The sequence below is a fragment of the Heterodontus francisci genome, chromosome 12, assembly GCF_036365525.1.
Source record: "Heterodontus francisci isolate sHetFra1 chromosome 12, sHetFra1.hap1, whole genome shotgun sequence".
NCBI classification, from domain to species: Eukaryota; Metazoa; Chordata; class Chondrichthyes; order Heterodontiformes; family Heterodontidae; genus Heterodontus; species Heterodontus francisci.
In genome coordinates, this window is record NC_090382.1 from 111,355,833 (window position 1) to 111,378,990 (window position 23,158).

At 43.7% G+C, this 23,158-nt stretch overlaps 1 protein-coding gene across 1 annotated transcript; it reads left to right on the forward strand.

Annotated features, from left to right (window-relative positions):
• The first annotated feature begins 2,315 nt into the window (after positions 1 to 2,315).
• Positions 2,316 to 22,060, forward strand: LOC137375738 (protocadherin-10-like). The gene is made up of 3 exons (XM_068043125.1): positions 2,316 to 2,364; positions 17,628 to 20,095; positions 21,830 to 22,060. Exons 1-3 carry the CDS (start codon positions 2,316 to 2,318, stop codon positions 22,058 to 22,060), a joined length of 2,748 nt encoding a protein of 915 aa, XP_067899226.1.
• Positions 22,061 to 23,158: the final 1,098 nt, after the last annotated feature.

Sequence of the window (23,158 nt, forward strand, 5' to 3'; positions counted from 1 at the left end):
CACTATCCTCCTTACTGTTCACAATGCTTCCAAGTCTCATATCATCTGCACGTATTTGCTTACTAACAGAGAAGAGGATAGCAGCTCAAAGGGCAACAGGTGTAATATATTTCATGAAGAATATCTGAACACATTTTCAATGGGGTGGAAGAGAAGTAACTTTGGCTTGTCAACAACAGTAGGTGCAAGGTGCCTAGCAAAATTAGCATTTTTTTATTCATTCGTAGGATATTAACGTCGGTGGCAAGGCCAGCATTTATCACTAATTGCCCTTGAGAAGGGGCTGGTGAGTCACCTCCTTGAACCACTGCAGTCCATGTGGTGTATGTACATCTGTTACAGAGGGAGGTACAGGATCTTCAACCAGTGACAGTGAAGGAGTGGCGATATAGGTCCAAGTCAAAATGACATGTGACTTGGAGGTAAACTCGCAGGTGGTGGTGTTCCCATGCGTCTGCTGTCCTTGTTCTTCTAGGTAGTAGAGGTCGTGGTTTGCAAAGTGCTGTGAAAGGGGCCTTGGAGAGTTGCTGTAATGTATCTTGTGAAGCTACCGCCGTGTGTAGGTTGAGCAGGGAGTGAATATTTCAGGTAGTGCCTGAGGTGCTGATCAAGCAGGCTGCTTTTCAGTGGATGGTGTCAAGTTTCTTCTGCGTTGTTGCACGTGCAATCAATCAGACAATTGGAGAGTATTCCATTATATTCTTGACTTGTGCCTTGTGGATGGTGGACAGGCTTTATGGAGTCAGCAAATTAGTTACTTGCCACAGAGTTTCAAGCCTTTGTCCTGTTCCAGTAGCTACAGTATTTATATAACTTGTCCAAATAGATTTCCGATCAATGATGATCGCCAGGATTTTGATCTTGGGGGAATTCAGCGATGATAATGCCATTGAATGTCAAGGGGAGATGGTTAGATTCTCTCTTCTTTGAGATGGTCATTGCTAGGCAAAATGTGGTGCAAATATTACTTACCACTTATCAGCCAGAGCCTGAATGTTGTCCAGACATGGACTGCTTCTGTATCTGAGGAGTCGTGAATGGGACTGAACACTGCAATCATCAACGACCATCACCACTTCTGATCTTATGTTGGAGGGAAAGTCATTGATGAAGCAGCTGAAGATGGCTGGGCCTAGGAAACTGAACTGAGCATCAATTGCAGCGATGTCCTGGGGATGAGCTGATTGGCCTCCATCAACCACAACTATCTTTGTTTGTGCTAGGTATGGATCTTACCAGTGCAGAGTTTATTCCTGATTCCCATTAACTTCAATTTTGCTGAGACTGCTTGATCCACACTCAGTCAAATGCTGTCTGGATGTCCAGGATAGCTACTTCACCTCATCTCTTGAAATTAGCTTTATTGTCCATGCTTGGACCAAGGCTACATTGAGGTCTAGTGCCAAGTGACCCTGGCAGAACCCAAACTGAGCATCAGTGAGCAGGTTATTGCTGAGTAGGTGCCACATGGTAACACTGTAAATTACACCTTCCACCACTTTGCTGATAACGGTGAGTAGAATGATGCAACGGTACCTGGCCGGATTGGATTTCTTCTGCTTTTTGTGGACAGGGTAGCCTTGGGCAATTTTCCACATTGTCAGTTAGGTGCCAATATTGTAGCTGTATTGGAACAGATTGGCTCAGGTGATGGCTTGTTCTGGAGCACAAGTGTCCAGTTCTACAGACAGTGTCTTCAGCGGTTTCTTGATATCATGTGGAGTGAATCGATCTGGCTGAATATTGACATCTGTGATGTCAGGCACCTTAGTAGAAGGCTGAGATGGATCATCCACTCGGCACTTCTGGCTAAAGACGATTGCAAATGATTCAACTTTGTATTTTGCACTGATGTACTGGGCTCCACCTTCATTGAGGATGGGGATATTTGTGGAGATTACTTCTCTGGTTGATGGTGTAATTATCCACCACCCTTCACGACTGCAGGACTTCAGAGCGTGTGCCTGATCTGTTGGTTGTGGGATCATGTAGCTATGTCTATAGCATGCTGTTTCTGCTAGTTGGCGTGCATGCAGTACTATGTTGTAGCTTCAACAGTTTGGTATCTAATTTTTAAGTATGTCTCCTGCTGTCCCTGTCATACTCTCCTGCACGTCTCATTGATCCAGGGTTGTTCCCCTGGCTTGCTGATAATGGTGGAGTGAGAGCTATGCGGGCCATGAGGTTAATATTGTGTTTGAATACAATTCTGCTGCTGATGATACCCAAACGTGCCTCACTGAAGACCAGTTTTGAGCTGATAGATATGTTCTGGATGTTTCCCATTCAGCAAGGTGATAGTGCCACACAACACAATGGTGAAAGTCCTCAGTGCAAAGATGGGACTTCGTCTCCACAAGGATTGTGAGTTGGTCACTCCTACCAATACTGTCATAGACAGATGCATCTGTGGCAGCTGGATTGGTGAGGATTAGGTCAAGTAGGTTTTTCCCTTCTTGTTGGTTCACTCACCAACTGCCACAAAGGAAGATGGTTGTGTTTGTAGGAGGTTAATTATCTAAGTGGCAGGACATCACTGCACGAGCTCCTCAAGGTAGTATCCTAGGCACAACCATCTTCAGCTGCTTTATCAATGATCTTCCCTCCATCATAAGGTCAGAAGTGGGGATGTTCGCTGATGAATGCACTATGTTCAGCACCATTCACAACTCCTCAGATGCAGACGCATCCCATGTACATCCGCAGCAAGACCTGGGCAACATCCAGGCTTGGTATAATAAGTGGCAAGTAACATTTGCACCACACAGTGCCAGGCAATGACAATCTCGAACATGTTGAATCTAACCATCTCCCATTGACATTCAATGGCATTACCATGGCTCACTCCCCCACAATCAACATCCTGAGGATTACCATTGACCAACCACATAAATGCGGTGGCTACAAAAACAGGTCAGAGGCTGGGAATTCTGTGGCGAGTAACTCACCTCCTGTCTCCCCAATGCCTGTCCACCATCTGCAACGCACAAGTCAGCAGTGTAATAGAATACTGTTCATTTGCCTGGATGGGTGCAGTTCCAACAACATTCATGAAGCTTGACAGCATCCAGGACAAAGGAGCCCACTTGATTGGCACCCCATACAACACCATCAACATTTACTCCCACCACCACTGATGCATAGTGGCAGCAGCGTATACGATATACAAGATGCACTGCAACAACTCACCAAGTCTCCTTCGGCAGCACCTTCCAAACGGACGACCACCACCACCTAAAAGAACAAAGGCAGCAGATGCATCGGAACACCACCAACCGCAAGTTCCCCTCCAAGCCACACACCGTCCTGACTTGGAAGTATATCGCCGTTCCTTCACTGTCGCTGGGTCAAGGTCCTGGAATTCCCCTCCTAACAGCATTGTTGGTGCAACTACTCCCCAAGGCAGCTCACCACCACATTCTCAAGGGCAATTAGGGATGGACAATAATTGCTGGCCGAGCCAGCGACGCCCACATCTCACGAACGAATAAAAGAAAAGCCCGATCTGACAGAAACGTTCTTCAGAACTCTGCCAGCTCAGTCAATAGTTATGCTACCGAGCCACTGTTGGTGGTAGACATTGAAATCTCCCACCCAGAGTGCATTCTGTGTCCTTGATGCTCTGAGTGCTTCTTTCAAGTGGTGTGCAACATGAAGGAGCACTGATTCATCTGCTGAGGGAGGGCAGTACGTGGTAATCAGCAGGGGATTTCCTTGACCGTGCTCGACCTGATGCCATCTGAATTCCTGGGGTCTGAAGGACAGATAAGGCCACTCACTCTCGACTCTTTACCAGTGTGGCGTCATCACTGGTGGATTTGACCTTATTTAGGTCAGGATATACCCAATGATGCTGATGGAGGTATCTGGGCTTTTGGCTATAAATTATGGTAAAATATGATTCGCTGACTATGACTATGTTAGACTGTTGCTTGACTAGTCGGCGGGGCAGCTCTACTAATTTTGCACAAGACCACAGATGTTAGTCTGGAGAATTTTGCAGGGTGGACTGGGAAGGGTGTTGTTTTGTCTTCTCAGATGCCTAGGTAGCTGCTAGGTTATCTGACAAATTTTATTATTATTTAACATTTCTGTACAAATTTGATGGCTTGCCACGCCATCTCAGAGAGTCCACCACCTTAATTTGGGTCTAGCGTTCTTCCCTGAAGAACTCAACGAGATGGGTTTTGCCGACATTCTAGTAATGACTGAGATTAGGTTTTATGCAAGGTGCATTAATTAATGGAACTTAAATTCCCCCAGGTGGCATGATGGGATTTGAACTCATGTTCTGGAGCATTAGCCCAGGCCTCTGGATCGCTAGTCCAACAGCATTACCAAAATGCTACTGTCTTTCCATCTTGGCGTGGAAGGACATTGAAGATGTTGTGACTGCGAACAGCACTGTTCCACGGGTCTTGATTCAATTGTACAACACATTGAATGAGATAATGCAATCTGGCAATGTTTTAGAGTTATTGGAAATGCTTTAATTTTAATTTACATTCCTTATTTAAAAGACTATAAAGGGAGATCTTGACGATCGGTGGGTGGGCTCCTCAGGGCCAAGTGGAGTCAAGTACAAAGAACAAAGAACAGTACAGCACAGGAACAGGCCATTCGGCCCTCCAAGCCTGCTCCGATCTTTATCCCTGTCTAAACTAAAACCTGCTGCACTTCCGGGGTCCATATCCCTCTATTCCCATCCTATTCATGTATTTGTCAAGATGCCTCTTAAACGTCACTAGTGTACCTTCTCCCAGCACCTCCTCCGGCAGCAAGTTCCAGGCACTCACCACCCTCTGTGTAAAATACTTGCCTCGCACATCCCCTCTAAACTTTGCCCCTCGCACCTTAAACCTATGTCCCCTAGTAACTGACTCTTCCACTCTGGGAAAAGGCTTCTGACTGTCCACTCTGCCCATGCCATTCATAACTTTGCAAACCTCTATCAGGCCGTTCTTCCATATCCGTCGTTCCAGTGAAAACAGTCCGAGTTTTACAACCTCTCCTCATAGCTAATGCCCTCCAGACCAGCCAACATCCTGGTAAACCTCTTCTGTACCCTCTCCAAAGCCTCCACATCCTTCTGGTAGTGTGGCAACCAGAATTGTATGCAATATATCAAGTGTGGCCTCACTAAGGTTCTGTGCAGCTGCAGCATGGCTTCCAATTTTTATACTCTATGCCCCGACCGATGAAAACAATCATGCTGTGTGCCTTCTTGACTACTTTATCTACCTGCATTGCCCCTTTCAGTGATCTGTGGATCAGTACGCCCAGATCTCTCTGCCTGCCAATACTCTTAAGGGTTCTGCCATTTACTGTACACTTCCAACCTGTACTAGACCTTCCAAAATGCATTACCTCACATTTGTCTGGATAAATCTCCCTCTGCCATTTCTCTGCCCAAGTCTCCAACCGATCTATATCCTGCTGTATCCTCTGACAATCCTCATCACTATCCACAACTCCACCAACCTTTGTGTCCTCCACAAACGTACAAATCAGACCAGCTACATTTTCCTCCAAATCATTGATATATACTACAAACAGCAAAGGTCCCAGCACTGATCCCTGCAGAACGCCACTAGTCAGATCCCTCCATTCAGAAAAGCCCCCTTCCACTGCTACCCTCTGTCTTCTATGACGGAGCCAGTTCTGTATCCATCTTGCCAGCTCACCTCTGATCCCCTGTGACTTCGCCTTTTGCAGCAGTCTGCCATGAGGGACCTTGTCAAAGGCTTTACTGAAGTCCATGTAGACAACATCCACTGCCCTTCCTTCATCAATCATCTTCATTACTTCCTCAAAAAACTCGATCAAGTTAGTGAAACATGACCTCCCTTTTATAAAACCATGCTGCCTCTCGCTAATAAGTCCATTTGTTTCCAAATGGGAGTAAACCCTGGCCCGAAGAATCCTCTCCAATAATTTCCCTACCACTGTCGTAAGGCTCACCGGACTGTAATTTCCTGGATTATCCTTGCTACCCTTCTTAAACAAATGAACATCATTGGCTATTCTCCAGTCCTCTGGGACCTCACCTGTAGCCAGTGAGGATACAAAGTTTTCTGTCAAGACCCCAGCAATTTCCTCCCTTGCCTTCTTCAGTATTCTGGGGTAGATCCCATCAGGCCCTGGGCACCTATCTACCTTAATGTTTTTCAAGACGCCAACACCTCCTCCTTTTTGATATCGACATGACCCAGAATATCTACACTCCCTTCCCTAGACTCATTGTCCACCAAGTCCTTCTCTTGGGTGAATACTGATGCAAAGTACTCATTTAGTACTTCGCCCATTTCCTCTGGCTCCACGCACTCATAATTCCTTGCTTATGTTCCTTCCTACTTTCTTTATATTCCTCAAGGGCTTCGCCCGTTCCCAACCTTATTGCCCTTACAAATGCTTCCTTTTTCTTTTGACTGGGCTCACAATATCCCTCGTTATCTAAGGTTCCCGAAACTTGCCAAACTTATCCTTCTTCCTGACAGGAACATGCATGTCCTGGATTCTAATCAGCTGACATTTGAAAGACTCCCACATGTCAGATGTTGATTTTGTTGAGTGCATACCTGGAGTACTGTGTGTAGTTTTGGTCTTCATATCCTCGAATTGGACGTGGTTCAGCAAAGGTTCACTAGATTCGTTCCTATTTTGAGAGAGTTGTCTTATAATGAGAGATTGAGTAAATTGCGCCTTTACACTCAGGAGTTCAGAAAAATAAGAGGTGATCTTACATACATGATTCTGAAGGGCACAGTTTCAGTATAAGGGGTCGATCATTTGGGACAAAGTTGAGGAGAAACTTCTTCAGTCAAAGCATTGTGAATCTTTGGAATTCTCTACCACAGAGGGATGTGGATGCTTCATCATTCATCATACTGAAGGCTGAGATAGAAAGATTTTCGATATCTCAGGGAAGCAAGGGATATGGGGGAGCAGGCGGGAAAACAGAATTGAGGCAGAAGATCAGCCATGATTGCATTGAATGGTGGAGCAGGCTTGAGGTGCCGCATGGCCCATTCCTGCTCTTATTTTGAAAGTTCTTAAGTTCTTATGTGACATTGCATAATGCCTGAGTGCAAAGAACAAAGTGAAGAACTAATCTTCCCATCCTAGCCAAGCCATTACATTGCATTCAGCTAACGATGCAGTGAATTGTTCAGGTATGTGATACGCACAAAACGCGGGACAAATCTAACCAAGCCGACTGCTGCCCTCAGTTTCTTCACAATCAGCAACAATGTGATGAAAGGTGCAATCAATAGTATCAGCAAGCAACATTAAATCACCGGCAATCTATTGGTTGATAGTCTATGAGGGTGCTGCCAGTCTTATGCTAAAACGTCACAGTTCAATTCCCATTGAAAGCAATTATTGAATATGCTTCCAGTAGCCATTCAGTAAGTGCATTTCAGATATTAGCAATTCACTGAAAATTTTCCCCACTGTCGATTCTGTTTATTCTATGAATCAAGTTCAATCAATGTCATTTGGTTACCGAAGGTTCAGCCACCGGAAACAGTTTCTACTTACTTTCTCACAAACCTTCATGATTTAGAACATGTCAGGCAACCAACTAGATAGCTGGCTATTTCAGATCTAGCATTATTTGATGAGACAGGGCTAATTAGTTATCTTATAGTAAAGGATCTTCTGGGCACAGTGATCAGAATATTACAGACTGCCATATGAATGTTGATAGTGATGTGGTTAAGTATGGCAGTAGTGTCTTATGAACAAAGAACAAAGAACAAAGAAAATTACAGCACAGGAACAGGCCCTTCGGCCCTCCAAGCCTGCGCCGATCCAGATCCTCTATCTAAACATGTCGCCTATTTTCTAAGGGTCTGTATCTCTTTTCTTCCTGCCCATTCATGTATCTGTCTAGATACATCTTAAAAGACGCCATCGTGCCCACATCTACCACCTCCGCTGGCAACGCGTTCCAGGCACCCACCACCCTCTGCGTAAAGAACTTTCCACGCATATCCCCCCTAAACTTTTCCCCTTTCACTTTGAACTCGTGTCCTCTAGTAATTGAATCCCCCACTCTGGGAAAAAGCCTCTTGCTATCCACCCTGTCTATACCTCTCATGATTTTGTACACCTCAATCAGGTCCCCCCTCAACCTCCGTCTTTCTAATGAAAATAATCCTAATCTACTCAACCTCTCTTCATAGCTAGCGCCCTCCATACCAGGCAACATCCTGGTGAACCTCCTCTGCACCATCTCCAAAGCATCCACATCCTTTTGGTAATGTGGCGACCAGAACTGCACGCAGTATTCCAAATGTGGCCGAACCAAAGTCCTATACAAATGTAACATGACCTGCCAACTCTTGTACTCAATACCCCATCCGATGAAGGAAAGCATGCTGTATGCCTTCTTGACCACTCTATTTACCTGCGTTGCCACCTTCAGGGAACAGTGGACCTGAACACCCAAATCTCTCTGGACATCAATTTTCCCCAGGACTTTTCCATTTACTGTATAGTTCACTCTTGAATTGGATCTTCCAAAATTCATCACCTCGCATTTGCCCTGATTGAACTCCATCTGCCATTTCTCTGCCCAACTCTCCAATCTATATATATTCTGCTGTATTCTCTGACAGTCCCCTTCACTATCTGCTACTCCACCAATCTTAGTGTCGTCTGCAAACTTGCTAATCAGTCCACCTATACTTTCCTCCAAATCATTAATGTATATCACAAACAACAGTGGTCCCAGCACGGATCCCTGTGGAACACCACTGGTCACACGTCTCCATTTTGAGAAACTCCCTTCTACTGCTACTCTCTGTCTCCTGTTGCCCAGCCAGTTCTTTATCCATCTAGCGAGTACACCTTGGACCCCATGCGCCTTCACTTTCTCCATCAGCCTGCCATGGGGAACCTTATCAAACGCCTTACTGAAGTCCATGTATATAACATCGACAGCCCTTCCCTCATCAATCAACTTTGTCACTTCCTCAAATAATTCTATTGAGTTGGGAAGACATGACCTTCCCTGCACAAAACCATGTTGCCTATCACTGATAAGCCCATTTTCTTCCAAATGGGAATAGATCCTATCCCTCAGTATCTTCTCCAGCAGCTTCCCTACCACTGACGTCAGGCTCACCGGTCTATAATTACCTGGATTATCCCTGCTACCCTTCTTAAACAAGGGGACAACATTAGCAATTCTCCAGTCCTCCCAGCTATTTCCTCTCTCACTTCCCTCAGTAACCTGGGATAGATCCCATCCGGACCTGGGGACTTGTCCACCTTAATGCCCTTTAGAATACCCAACTCTTCCTCCCTCCTTATGCCGACTTGACCTAGAGTAATCAAACATCTGTTCCTAACCTCAACATCCGTCATGTCCCTCTCCTCGGTGAATACCGATGCAAAGTACTCGTTTAGAATCTCACCCATTTTCTCTGAGTCCAAGCATAACATTCCTCCTTTGTCCTTTAGTGGGCCAATCCTTTCTCTAGTTACATAACATTCCTCCTTTGTCCTTTAGTGGGCCAATCCTTTCTCTTTAAACAAAGCCAATTGTGGAGATAAAAGCTGCGAATTGGCTAAAATAGATTGGGAAATTACATATAAAATTATGGTTTTAGATTAGCAATGGCAATCTTTTAAGATATAATTCAATTCTGGGTACTGCCTGTGCGGAGTTTGCAAGTTCTCCCTGTATCTGCGTGGGTTTCCTCCGGGTGCTCCGGTTTCCTCCCACAGGCAAAAGACTTGCAGGTTGATAGGTAAATTGACCATTATAAATTGCCCCTAGTATAGGTAGGTGGTAGGGGAATATAGGGACAGGTGAGGATGTGGTAGGAATATGGGATTAGTGTAGGAGTAGTATAAATGGGTGGTTAATGGTCGGCACAGGCTCGGTGGGCCGAAGGGCCTGTTTCAGTGCTGTATCTCTAAATCAAAAAAATCAAATCAATTCGCAACGAGTTGAACAGCAGAATCGGCAGACCGCAAAGCACTGCGGAAAAGGTCTGAGATTTCAACCGAGCGGCAGCAGAATCGACAGACAACGGAAAATAAACACAAAGGGAATTTTAAAAAGTGACATCACATGAAACACGGAGACGGAGAAGGACGTCTCATCACACGACGAGACGATGCTGATAACTTACAGGCAAATATTTAATTTAACTTAACTATAATTTAAATTAGATCAAAAAATAAGTCGTAAGTTTATTTCTGGTAAGTTTAACTACTCATCTAGTAAATATAGGCGTGACAGGCACCTCAGTCTCGTCGAATACATGTCCTGTGCCATCTGAGAACTCCTTGATGCTGCTCACGTTCTGCATAACTACGGGCTGAATTTTGTAGTCACAAGGAGCGGAAGTGGAGGCGGGGGGCGTTGGGTTGCAAAAGATCTGGGCGGACGCACTCGTCTGGAAACGCAGTGTTGTGACGTACGGATTTTGTCAGCGGCTGGATAGTCCCAAGAAGACGTTGCGGTCCCGACGGCAATTGAAATTGGTAAATAGATCATTTTAATACATTTGAATTGAAGTGATTGCATTCAACTTCTATGCATCTAGCTCTTCAGGGATCCGCCAGGAACATGTGTGGTGTCTCCCAAACAGAAGGCCAGCACGGCATCAAGGAGGTGACTAATGCCCTGTTCAAGAGGTCAGGCCACAATGAGACTGACGGTGACAGGCAGGTGATAGGTGCTATCGGATTTGAGGCCAATGCTAGATTCTCCCAGGTGCAAGGCGTCATTGACTGCATGCATGTGGTCATCAAGCCTCCCATGGAGCAGCCAGCCACCTTCAACTAAAGGAAGTGATTCCATTTCACCAATGTACAACTAGTCTGCAACCTCCGCAAGCATTTCCTGCAGGTCTGTGCCCACTTCCTAGATACTACATACTTCGACAATCCCAGGTGGCACAGTTTTTCAGGCACCCAGCTCACCTTCAGGGATAGAATTTCGGGGAGAAGGGCTATCCATTGAAGTCATGACTACTCACACCTGTGAGAAACCATCACACAGCAGCAGAGGAGAGATGAAACACTTGTCCTGGTTCCAGCAACATTGAGAAGGCCATTTGGAATGCTGAAGATATGATTCCTTTGCCTCAATCAATCTGGTAGAACTTATACAGTCTGTGCTGACCAACAACCACCCATTTATACTTAATCCTACATTAACCCCACATTCTCTATCAAATCCCTACCATTCTCCTACTACCTACCTACACTAGGGACAATTTACAATGGCCAATTTACCTATCAACCTGCAAGTCTTTTGACTGTGGGAGGAAATCAGAGCACCTGGCGAAAACCCACACAGATGCAAGGCGAACTTGCAAACTCCGCAAAGGCAGTACCTAGAACTGAACCCGGGTCACTGGAGCTGTGAGGCTGCAGTGCTAACCACTGCACCACTGTGCCGCCTATTTCGTGGGGGTCAGCTTTGCTCTGCACAATGCAGCACTGCAGAGGGAGGAGGCCTTGTATGAAGAGGACATGATTGATCAGCCGTCCTCAACAACAAGGAGGATGTGGAGGAGGCTAATGAGCAGGCACCACTGGATATTGTTCCTTTGCACCAGACACAAAGGCCATTGAGAGACAGACAAGGGAGGTAAGAAATAATCTTATACATACCCGGTTCTTTCCACTATGATGGCCTCTCAAGGTGAACTCAATAAACGTCTCACCTCACTGTATTCTGCCTGTGGCCTACTCTCTATCTCGATTCCATGCCTAGCACCTAGCTTCACCACGCACTCTAGCACATCTGAGATGATTACCAAAGGTGGCCTGTTCTGACAGTTGAATCCCATTGAGGGAGAAAGGGTGAAGGCAGCATCTCACCATTCAGGCATGAAAGAATGAACATTTCACGACAATGAATGCAACCTCTACAACACCAATCGATGAAAACATTATAAAGACCAAATATAACACACCCATAAATCCCAAGTGCATCTAGGTGCTCTTCCTTATATGTTTTTGTGTACTTTAACAAGGTGTGATCTCTGTGCTAACAGCTGAGATGGAGGCAGTCTGCTGAAATGGCTGCCCCTCGGTCTGGGATGACTACTGTGGATGTCCTCTGGCTCCCTGAGGCCTGGAGGGCCCTGGCTGGCTGATGGATTCCTGCACAGGTACAGGAGCCTCCTCAGTCATTTGAGCTACTGAAGCTGGGCACATTTCGGTGGGGCTGAGGAGCTGTTGTGCACACTCAGAGCGACTTGTGGGGTGCATCCAGATGTGGAAACAGCCTCTCTTCCTCCCTTTCATGGCTCACTTGAACCTCCCTGCTGATGAGAGAAGGACGAGGACCTAGAGAAGACACCAAGCGCCTCATTCTGCTCTCACTTCGCCACTGTTGTATTGAGCTCATGGCCAAGGCGATGATGTGCAGCTCTGTATGCATCTGTGGGATATGGTTCTCCATTAGGGTAGCCAACGTCTCGATGGAGGATGCCATGCACTCACATACCTGAGACATGGCAGCACTCATAGCATGATGGACTCCTCCATCTTCTGCTCATGGCTGTGCATTGCCTCTGGCATCTCTGCCAGTTGTTGACTTACCTTTCTCTGCAACTCCAACATGCCATGTGCTGTTGACACCAGAAGCTCGTCATCAGCCTGAGGCTCCCCATAGGCCTGGCCACCCACCATCTTCTGACTGTCAGTAGCCTTGACTGTCACAGCCACTGTCACCTGCTCAGGTGCCTGTGTGGTGCTCTCACCAAATTGTGACCCTGAATGTAAGCCTGAGTGCATACCACCAATGTGAAAGTATCTCTGCTGGTGGAAAGTGATCCTCCAGTGCATCACCTGATTGCTCCTCCTTCTCAGAGATCGACGCAGGCCCCTTGTCGCAGCACTATGCTTGCCTCTGGCATTCGCCTACCTTCATGAGAAAAAACAAACAATTTTGGGTTAGGTTGTGCAGATCTCCTCATGCCAGCCTTGCGAAATGTGAATCTCCAGAAGTGTGGTGGAGGTCACACGAACACAATCCTCACTCTCCCGTGTGGACAGTCCAGTCTCACCATCTGCAACTGAATGGCTGCTCTGTGTTCCCGCTAACTCCAGACCCTCCTCCTCAGCCGTTGACAGACGATGATTTTTAATGATCCGTCCAGCAGTCATTGAGGTCTCCCTGATGATGGTCCCATTGGCACTGCGAGTGGTAAGAGGGACATAGTAATACCTCACAGGAACTGCAACAGAACAGCTATGCTTGTGGCAGCCCCTCATCCCCTGATGTGGTTTCCAGTATGGCTCCTCCCAACGTCTTCTCTCAGGGGACATAATGGGGCTGAGCTGTGAAATAAGGTGGCCTGTCGCCAGGAAGCAGCCATGTATCTGCCAGGCTGTGGTAATGCCTAATCCCCTTGCTACTGCTTTGATCGTCACTCGCTCCCCATGTCGTACCCTCTCCCACGTCGCCACATGCAAGCCCCAAAGAGAAAAGCGGTATGGTCGAGTGAGGGTGACCATTGACCATTCTTGTGACACTGGACCCAGTAAGGGAAGGAGATAGGAGGGGTGGGGGTGGGGAGTAGGTGGTGACCCACGGCTGCTGGCCTCCTCTGCAATCTCCATAGTAAGATTATTAGGTTATTAACCACAATACTAATTGTTAAAATCTAGATGTTATAAACTAACAACTGACTTATTATCATAAACTATAATTTAGCTTTATTAGAGCACGTCTTTGTAGTATAGTAATTAGGAACACTTAGGAAAGGGGTACATAGTCAACGTAAAGGGATTCTGGGAGATTATGGAAAGTTGTAAAATGCTTACTTGCAGCAAAAGGGTGAGACCTTGAAGCAGACGGTGAAAACAGCTTTTGTGAGAATCAAAGGGAACACAGAATGTAAAAGCATGAAGATCAAGTGGTCAACATAAAGGGGCATTATTTATGTAAAGCAGAATGGTTAGCCAATAAATAATCTTTGATTGAGAAAAGCATCCTTTAGCACAAGACTAAGAATGGTTGGGGAAAGGGAGGTGTTAACTGGAAAGCAGCCAGAATAAAGGACGACTTGAATTTAGAAACATAGAAACATAGAAAAATAGGAGCAGGAGTAGGCCATTCGAGCCTTTGAGCCTACACTACCGTTCAATACGATCATGGCTGATCATCCAAACTCAGTATCCTGTTCCCGCTTTCTCACCGTATCCCTTGATCCCTTTAGCCCTAGGAACTATATCCAACTCTTTCTTGAATATACTTAATGATTTGGCCTCAACTGTTTTCTATGGTCCAGAATTCCACAGGTTCACCACTCTCTGGGTGAAGAAATCGCTCCTCATCTCAGTCCTAAATGGTTTGCTCCCTATCCTTAGAATTTGCCCCTGTATGGTTGAGAGAATGTTCAACCAAGACAAGAGAGGAGAGAGAGAGAGAGAAAGCCTTGAAGACCAATAACTGCAAGAGAAGCTAGTTGTGCGTCCAGCCATCCAGTTTCTGATGCAGGTAGTATAACCTGCATTAGACCATTAATCATTGCCTGAGTTTGTGATTATAGTTTATCTGAAAACTTAATAAACATTTCCTTACTTTTTCTCAATGAAGTCAATTCACAAAATGTAATAGTGATAGGGAATTAAATATTTAGGGAAACCGGCAAGCATTTTTGTAGCTGGGGTTGCGACTCCAGGATGATATGCTGCTTCCCTGGTGCCAGGGTCAAGGATGCAACTAAGCAGCTGCAGAGCATTCTGAGGAGAGAGCATGAGTAACCAGATATCATGGTCCATATTAGCACTAATGATAGAGGTAGGAAGAGGGATGTAGCCCTTCAGGCAGGTTTTAGGGAGCTAGGAAACAAATTAAGAAGAAAGTCCTCAAAGGTAGTAAGCTCTGCATTAATCCTGGTGCTACGTGCTCGTGAGTAGAGAGATAGGAGTATAATGCAGATTAAACGGTGACTGGAGAGTTGGTGCAGGAGGGAGGGCTTTGATTCCTGGGCTACGGACTGGTTTTGAGGAAAATGAAGCGAAAATGCGCTCGATGGGTTGCAGCGCAACACAGCCAGGATGAATATCGTGGCGGCAAGGTTTGCGAATGCTGTTGGAGATGGCAAAATAAGCATAGATTCAGAAAGCAGAGAAGCAAAACTGGAAATGTAAGGCAGAAAATTAGTAAACGAGCATGGAAAGCAGAGAAAATAAACACTAGAAAATAGACAACAAAGAAGTTGTTCTATGATTGTGGCGTATCCTTCTATGCAAGTCAATAAGACACATGAGCTGATAGGCACTTGAAAATAATATATCATAATTAATACAGAAACATGGCTTAAAGAGTAGCGGGATTGGCTGCACAACATTCCTGGTTTCAGGGTATTCAGACGGGATTTTACTAAACGGCAGAGCAGGCTAGAAAGGCCGAATGACCTACTCCTGTTGCTATTGTTTTTTTTTAATACTCTTAACATCTGTCTAAATACTCCCCTTAACCGTTTCTGCTCTGAAGGGAACTGTCCTAGTTTCCCTAGTCTTTTCACGTAACTGCAGTTTTTTTTCATCCTTAGTACCATTCAAGTAATCTCCCTCTCAATGACCTTGGCATCCTTTCTAAAGTGTGTTGCCCGTACTTGACCACACTAATCCTGCTTTGGTGTTTTCTAAGAGTCCTAACACCAATCTGTAGGGAATACATTTTTCCTCCAATCTGAAAAGCAAGCGCTGATACTCTCTGGTTTCTGTGGCTCAAGCAATTTCGTATCTACGCAACCACTGGCTTAAACCATAGCCTTCAATTTTGCTGGCAATTTTATTATCAAACGCAAAACACGTTGCAACAATTTTGCTGATTCTCTGTCTAAAATAAGTTCAGACCTCGAAGTTTACTTTAGACATTTTGCAGGAAAATCAAGTTCCTGAAGAATGCATCATATTGCAATACAGTACATTATAATTTCAATTTATTTCTCTAATCTTATATTCCAAGTATTTCAAAATTCTTGGTTCTTGCATCCAGATGCGAAGCAGACGCACATCGATGTGCACGAGTTCAGACTTAATAAGGAAATATTAAGTTTATTTTTGTAAGTTACGCAACAGAATGCGTAAAATGAAAGACACAACGAAGTGTAGAATCGTTATCGGCTTTGTCTTTGTCTGCAGCACAGTGACAGTAATGACGGCTCTAGCCTTCCATATATCGACTCATACTTGCCAAAAATTTGATTTTTTTTCTGTTTCTAATCCCTGCTTAGCAGAAATGTGTCCATGTTTGGCGTCTCATCTAATGAACAGAAATTAACAGCAAGGATATTTGTGGTGAAATGTGGCAGGTTTTTTTTGCATTCACAGTGATCCCTTCACTTCCATTTCCTCCCGAAAGTGTTTGCGTAATATCGTACTTGGAAAACATACCTTAGTGCTTTGGAGGAAGAGCGGCTGTTTGATATTTTTCTACTTTACCGCATAAGTGCCTTTTAATTGAAGTAAATCTGTTATTTTATTTCACTATGAGCCAAATTTGTCAGTAAGCGTTTGGTGTCAAAACATGCAAGAGGTTTATTTTGCATGATTGAGCCACGTGCATCCGAATTCCTTTTGTTGTACCAACCGTACTACCTAGTCTAGACACATATTTCATTCCATATGATCGTTAATATTTATTATGTACCATATTATGAAATTTCTACCCATCATGATAATTATGGTCGTGAACATTACCATGAAATGGAAAATGCTCATCATCATTTGTCTGTTGTGATTGCCCTGTGACATTTTATCTTGCAAAGTGCGTAACTTACATCGAGGCGTTCATAATTGTGAATTAGAACAAACCTAAATATTACTTAATATGTAAGATGAATATTAATTTATTTATCCTTACATTCATATGTAACTGCACTGAAAATGGAATATACAACATAGCAAGTTGTCATCTAAAAGCTGAACGAAACTTGAATCAATGGCGGATGGGGAAACCATACTATACCAGGAACTCTTGAATGATATAACTATACAGGACTAACTCACTGGCTGAATAAATTGAAGTGACCTGTCAGGTCGAATGAGCGAATCAAGAACAAATTGCATTTCAAACATTTCTTCAAGAATTCAGAAGCAGTAGAACATTGTTCCAACAGAAAAGTGTTTTAAAATTACCTTTGACGTACGTCCTCAGATAAATAAATGGCTGGAAGTTATCTTCTTGAATTATACAAACTGTTGTATTTGTAGTAAGTCAAACGATTTCTGATGAACAAGAGAATTTATTGATTTTATGTAATTTAATAATGTTGATAACTTTCCGGATTTATTGCAGTAATGGCTTAATATTGGGTTACGATATATTATCATTAATAATCCCCTTCGACAGCACATTCCTTTTGATAACATGTTGTTTTAAGAAGGTTCCAATGCAATTATGGACCAAGACACTTTGTGTCGCTGTCTACCAATAAGGGATTGAAACGGAGCTGGAGATCCACTACCCATCCCCCTACAAAAGGAAGGTGACGCATACATTTTATTCTTGTATTAGCGTCGCGGAGCAACACATCATTGCGGCTGTAGGCTACAGAAGCACGGTATTAAAAGGTATATTCATTTTGTGGGTACAAATGTCTGAGTACGTTTCGAGGGTAACTAATATACAATAGTGGTAAAGTCAGACCGGTGGCATACAATGAGAAAGACAGGGTTGTCGTCCATTTTCTTGCTTTGCATCTCTCATCTGGTTTCCGGGCAGATCCGGTATTCGATTCCTGAGGAGCTGGAGCACGGTGCTTTCGTTGGAAATATCGCCAAAGATTTGGGTTTAAATTTTAAAGAACTAACAGTTCGTAGATTACGAATCATCGCTGGTCCTAGTCTACAGTATTTCGAAGTGAATCTGAACAATGGAATTCTATTTGTGAACAAAAGAATAGATAGGGAGCAGCTCTGCCGAGAGATCCCTACTTGCGTTATTCCAGTGGAGATAGTTACTGAAAACCCTGTGAATTTATATCGTGCTGAGGTCGAAATTCAGGATGTAAATGACAATTCCCCAAGTTTCCCTAATCGTGAGATTTATTTAGACATTTTTGAATTAGCTTCACCGGGAACGCGCTTCCCTTTGGAAGGCGCGCTTGATCCTGACGTGGGTGTCAATTCAATACGTACCTACCAGGTCAATCCAAACAAACACTTCAGTTTGGATGTACAGACCCGCGGTGAACGTAAATTAGCTGAACTCGTCCTAGAGAATGCATTGGATAGAGAAGAAGAAGCTGTACATCATATACTGCTAACGGCCATAGATGGTGGTTCACCAGAGAGATCTGGCACTGCTTGCATTACCATTATAGTTTTGGATGCAAATGACAACTCACCTGTATTTCAACAGCCGTTATACACGGTGAATTTATCAGAAAACGCGCCGGTGGGTACATTAGCGATCATACTCAACGCAACTGATAGAGATGAAGGGTTAAACAGTGATATACAGTATTCCTTCAGTAACTACAATCCTGATAAAGTGCGAGAGCTCTTTAGTTTGGAGCGCAAAACAGGAAAGCTTCGAGTTAAAGGACTGATCGATTTCGAAGAAGCTAAAAGTTTTGAGATTAATATCGTCGCTAAGGACAAGGGTTCATATGCAGTTCCAGTACATTGTACTGTTTTGGTGAATATTGACGATGTAAATGACAACGCCCCAGAAGTGAATTTACTGTCAATATCCAGCACAGTCCGTGAGGAGTCTCAGCCTGGAACTATGGTAGCTGTGATTAGTGTAACTGATCTAGATTCAGAGAGCAACGGACGAACCAGTTGTAATATTCCCAGTCACCATCCATTTCAACTGAAATCCTCTTTTAAAGGTTCCTACATTTTGGTAACCAGAGGCATGCTAGACAGAGAAACTGCATCTGAATATAATATTGACATTTTATGTAAAGACGCTGGGTCCCCTTCTCTCTCCACGAACAAAACCATAGTGATTCACGTAACAGACATTAATGACAACCCGCCAGAGTTTTCGCAACCTTCGTATAGAGGCTATGTTATGGAAAACAACACTCCCGGGACTTCTATTTTTTCAGTAACTGCAATGGACTCCGACTTAGACAAAAATTCACACATTTCCTACTCTATACAGGACACTCGGGTTCAGGGCGTTACTGTTTCATCATATGTTTCTATTAATTCAGAAAATGGTACCATTTATGCACTGCGTTCTTTTGACTACGAACAGATTAAAAACATTCAGTTCCAAGTATTGGCCCAAGATGGCGGATTTCTATCATTGAGTGCCAACATTACAGTAAACATGATTATCCTGGATCAGAATGACAATGCACCTGTAATCTTGTCCCCTTTGTCACAGAACGGTCCTCAGATAAAGGTTCCACGATCCGCTGACCCAGGCTATCTGGTTACTAGGGTAATCGCAACAGATGTTGATTCAGGACAGAATGCGCGCCTTTCATACCGGCTGGTTCAAGATGCAAACACAGGATTTTTCACTGTTGGACTGAGCTCTGGAGAAATCAGAACGATTCGCCGATTTGGAAGTCAGGATTTTAGAGTGCAGACTCTTGTTATCGTTGTGCAAGATAATGGGTACCCATCTCTATCAGCCTCTACAACTATAGAACTTTCCATAACGGATAGCAATACACAAGTACATTCTGACCTTAGGAGCGTGCCTCAAACAGGGGAACATTCGTCAGATCTAGCCTTTAATATAATCATTTCTTTAGGTGCAATCACATTCCTTCTTATGATTGGTGTGATTGTTCTTATTGCCATGATGTGCCACAAGGACGGTGGCGGGCATCTCGCAAACTGTTGCTACTTGCGACGAAACAAGAAGAATGGTGAATTCATAGATTCCCATATTAAATTTCAAGTTGGAACTAACTCTGATTTAATTTCTAATTGTATTGAAGTTCGTGGAACGGGATCCATTTGCCGAACCAACAGCTACAAGGTGCCTACAGACGAATCTACATCCTATAATACGGCTTTCGTTTCTCAACCATATGGACCCCCAGAATATAGGAATTATGTTAAAAATGTTGACACGGCTCTTTTGGAATTGATTGGGGCGACAACAAATCATTTCACCAATGCCATTAATGAGGTAAGATATTGATTGAAAGAATCTGTGGATAGCAATTCTCTTCGCTTATCTCATGAAGTTAATTGGTCACGACTTCATGCGCTCAATTACTACCTCGTTGTAGTTACTGTAACACTTTCAACAGAGAGGGTAGTACCTGGTTCATAATTCATTCAACAAATAGCCATATAACACTACAGAGGATATTGTGGATTTAGTATATCGTTTGTGGAAAGCGCCTTACGTGTGTTAGTAACTTACTTTAGAAGAGAGAGAATACATAACGGTGCAAATTGTGAATTTTCTATTGTTCGGAACAGCGCTAGTATGCCTCCTCATTGCATAGTAGGAAATGTTCTTGCTATTCGTGCTTTGGTACAATTGTTGACGCCACTAGTTCTCCAGTTCTTTGCAAACGTTATCAGAATTTACTTTTGACACAGGGTGATAATTATCAAGAGATTCGTACTATTTGGAACCCTACGAATGTTTTTGGCCACAGCCATAAGTTGGCGGCTTTCTAACAAGTGTCACTAAAAATCAGTCTGATTTATTTCTGCTGCATGGGGATAAGATAACCAGTGCGAGAGCTTCAAGTAATCTAACACCGCTAAATCTGCAGTACGCAGTATAAAACCTTCATAGCCTTCATGCATGAACATATATATTTACTGCATTACCTATTGAGCTGTTGACGAGTTTGGGCTAACTGACTTTTAAATTGTTCTGATCAAAATCATTTCCTGCAATCAAGTACGTACGGAATGTTATAAATAATTCTCTGCTTCACATAAAATGCATGGTTTAATGGGGATTTAGACATTACCTTTGACTCAGTGGCAGCATTCCTGCTTCTGACGGTTGTGGTTCAGCGCCCATTTCAAAGACACGGCGCATGTGATCTAGACTACGATTTCAGTTCTCTGAGGAAGGTGCCATCGTTTAGATAAGACATTAAATAGAGACTCGGTCTGCCCTCTCATGTGAACAGAACAGATCACATTGCATTATTTAAAGAAGAGCAGTGGAGTTGTCCAGGTGGCCTGACGAACATTTATTTCTTAACCAACACCCAAACATCATATAGTTATTTATTTCATTGCTTTTTGTGGGAGTTTTCTGTGCTTAAATTTGGTTCAAGTTTCCTAAAATTTCTAAAATCATTTCTAAAATCACTTCACTTCAAATGTACTTCATTGGTTATAACACGCTTTGGAAAGTCTTGAGGTCGTGAAAGATGGTGTGTAAATATAAGGATTACTGCCCCCTTCAATTTAAATATAGATTTAGACCTAAACGATGATGAATATTTCGTACCGTCGTTTACACGAAACTTAATTCGCCAGCTGCATAAATCCATATGAATTTATTCTACTATCTTCCGGTGGGGCAAAAAGCTAGTTTCTTCCATCTATGGATCGACACAATTGCAAGTTGCCTCTCGCCAGTTTAAAAACGCACCAAGGATCGCTTATTTTCATGAATGCTGCGTTCTATTTTTTTTCTTTATTAATGATGTGTATACCTCTACCATATTATTTTTCACATTTTCCAGCGGGATACAAAGACACTTGGAATCTAATAAAGGATACTTATCTCACGTTTATCCTTCTACCTTTCTTAGTTCTCTTGAGCTTATTCAAACCATTTGAATTCATGCTTTTTTCTTTGCTTCTTTCAAGATGCAAGATCACAGTCATATAGGTTCTTCCATTGTGTTGAAATCAAGACCACTGACGCTTTCTTTTTTCACAGAATCACCGAATTGTTACAGCACAGAAGGAAGCCATTCGTCCCACCATATCTGCACCGGCTCTCCGAATGAGCAATTCACTAGTGCCATTCCGTTGCCTTCTCCTCGTATACCTGCGCATTCTTCATGTTCAGATAGCAGTCGAATTCCCTTACGAATGCCTTATTGAACCTGGCAGCACCACACTCTCAAGCAGTGCATTCCAGACCATAATCATTCGTTGCGCTGCGTGAAAACGCTTTTTTCCTCATGTCACTTTTGCTTCTCTTACCCACTACTTTAAATCTGTGCCCTCTCGTTTTCTATCCTTTCACAAGTGGGAACGGTTTCTCCCTATTTACTCTGTCCAGATCCCTCATGATTTTCAATACCTCTATCAAATCACCTGTCAGCCTTCTCTTCTCCACGGAAAACAGTCCTAACTTCTCCAATCTCTCTTCATAACTCAAGTTCCTCATCCCTGAAACCATTGCTGTGAATCTTTTCTGCACTCGATAAAATGCCTTCACATCCTTCTTAAGGTGTGATGCCCAGAACTGTAGATAAGGCCCAACTCGTGTTTGATACAAGTTCAACATAACCTCCTTGCTCGAATACTCCATGCCCCTATTAATAAAGCATAGGATAGTGCATACTTTATTAACCACTCTCTCAAAATGTTCTGCCGCATTCAATGACTTATGTGCATATACACTCAGGGCCCTCTGCTCCTGCACCCCCTTTAGACTTGTACCCTTTATTTTATATTGTCTCTCCATGTTCTTCCTACCAAAATGTATCACTTCACATCTCTCTGCATTGAACTTCATCTTCCACTTGTTCACCCATTCCGCCAACTCGTCTATGTCCTTTTGAAGTTCTACACTATCTTCCTAACAGTTCACAATACTGTCAAGTCTCGCATCATCCGCAAATGTTGAAATTGCACCCTGTACAGCAAGGGCTAGGTCATTAATATATATCAGCAAGTGCAAGGATCCCAACACTGACTTCTGGGGAATTCCACTACGAACCTTCCTCCAGTCCAACAACATCTCTTAATCATTACTCGCAGCTTCCTGTCACAGCCAATTTCAGCCAATCACAGTCCATGTGTTACCGTGCCTTTTATTCCATGAGCTATAACTTTGCTTAGAAGTCTGGTGCCTGGCACTGTATCAAATGCCTTCAGGAAGTCCATGTACACCACATCAACAGCGTTGCCTTCATCAACCCTCTCCGTTACCTCTTCAAAAACTCTATCAAGTTAGTTAAACACGATTTCCCTTAACTAGTCCATGCTGGCATTCCTAAATTAATTTGTGTTTGTCCATGTGCCTCTTAACTTTATC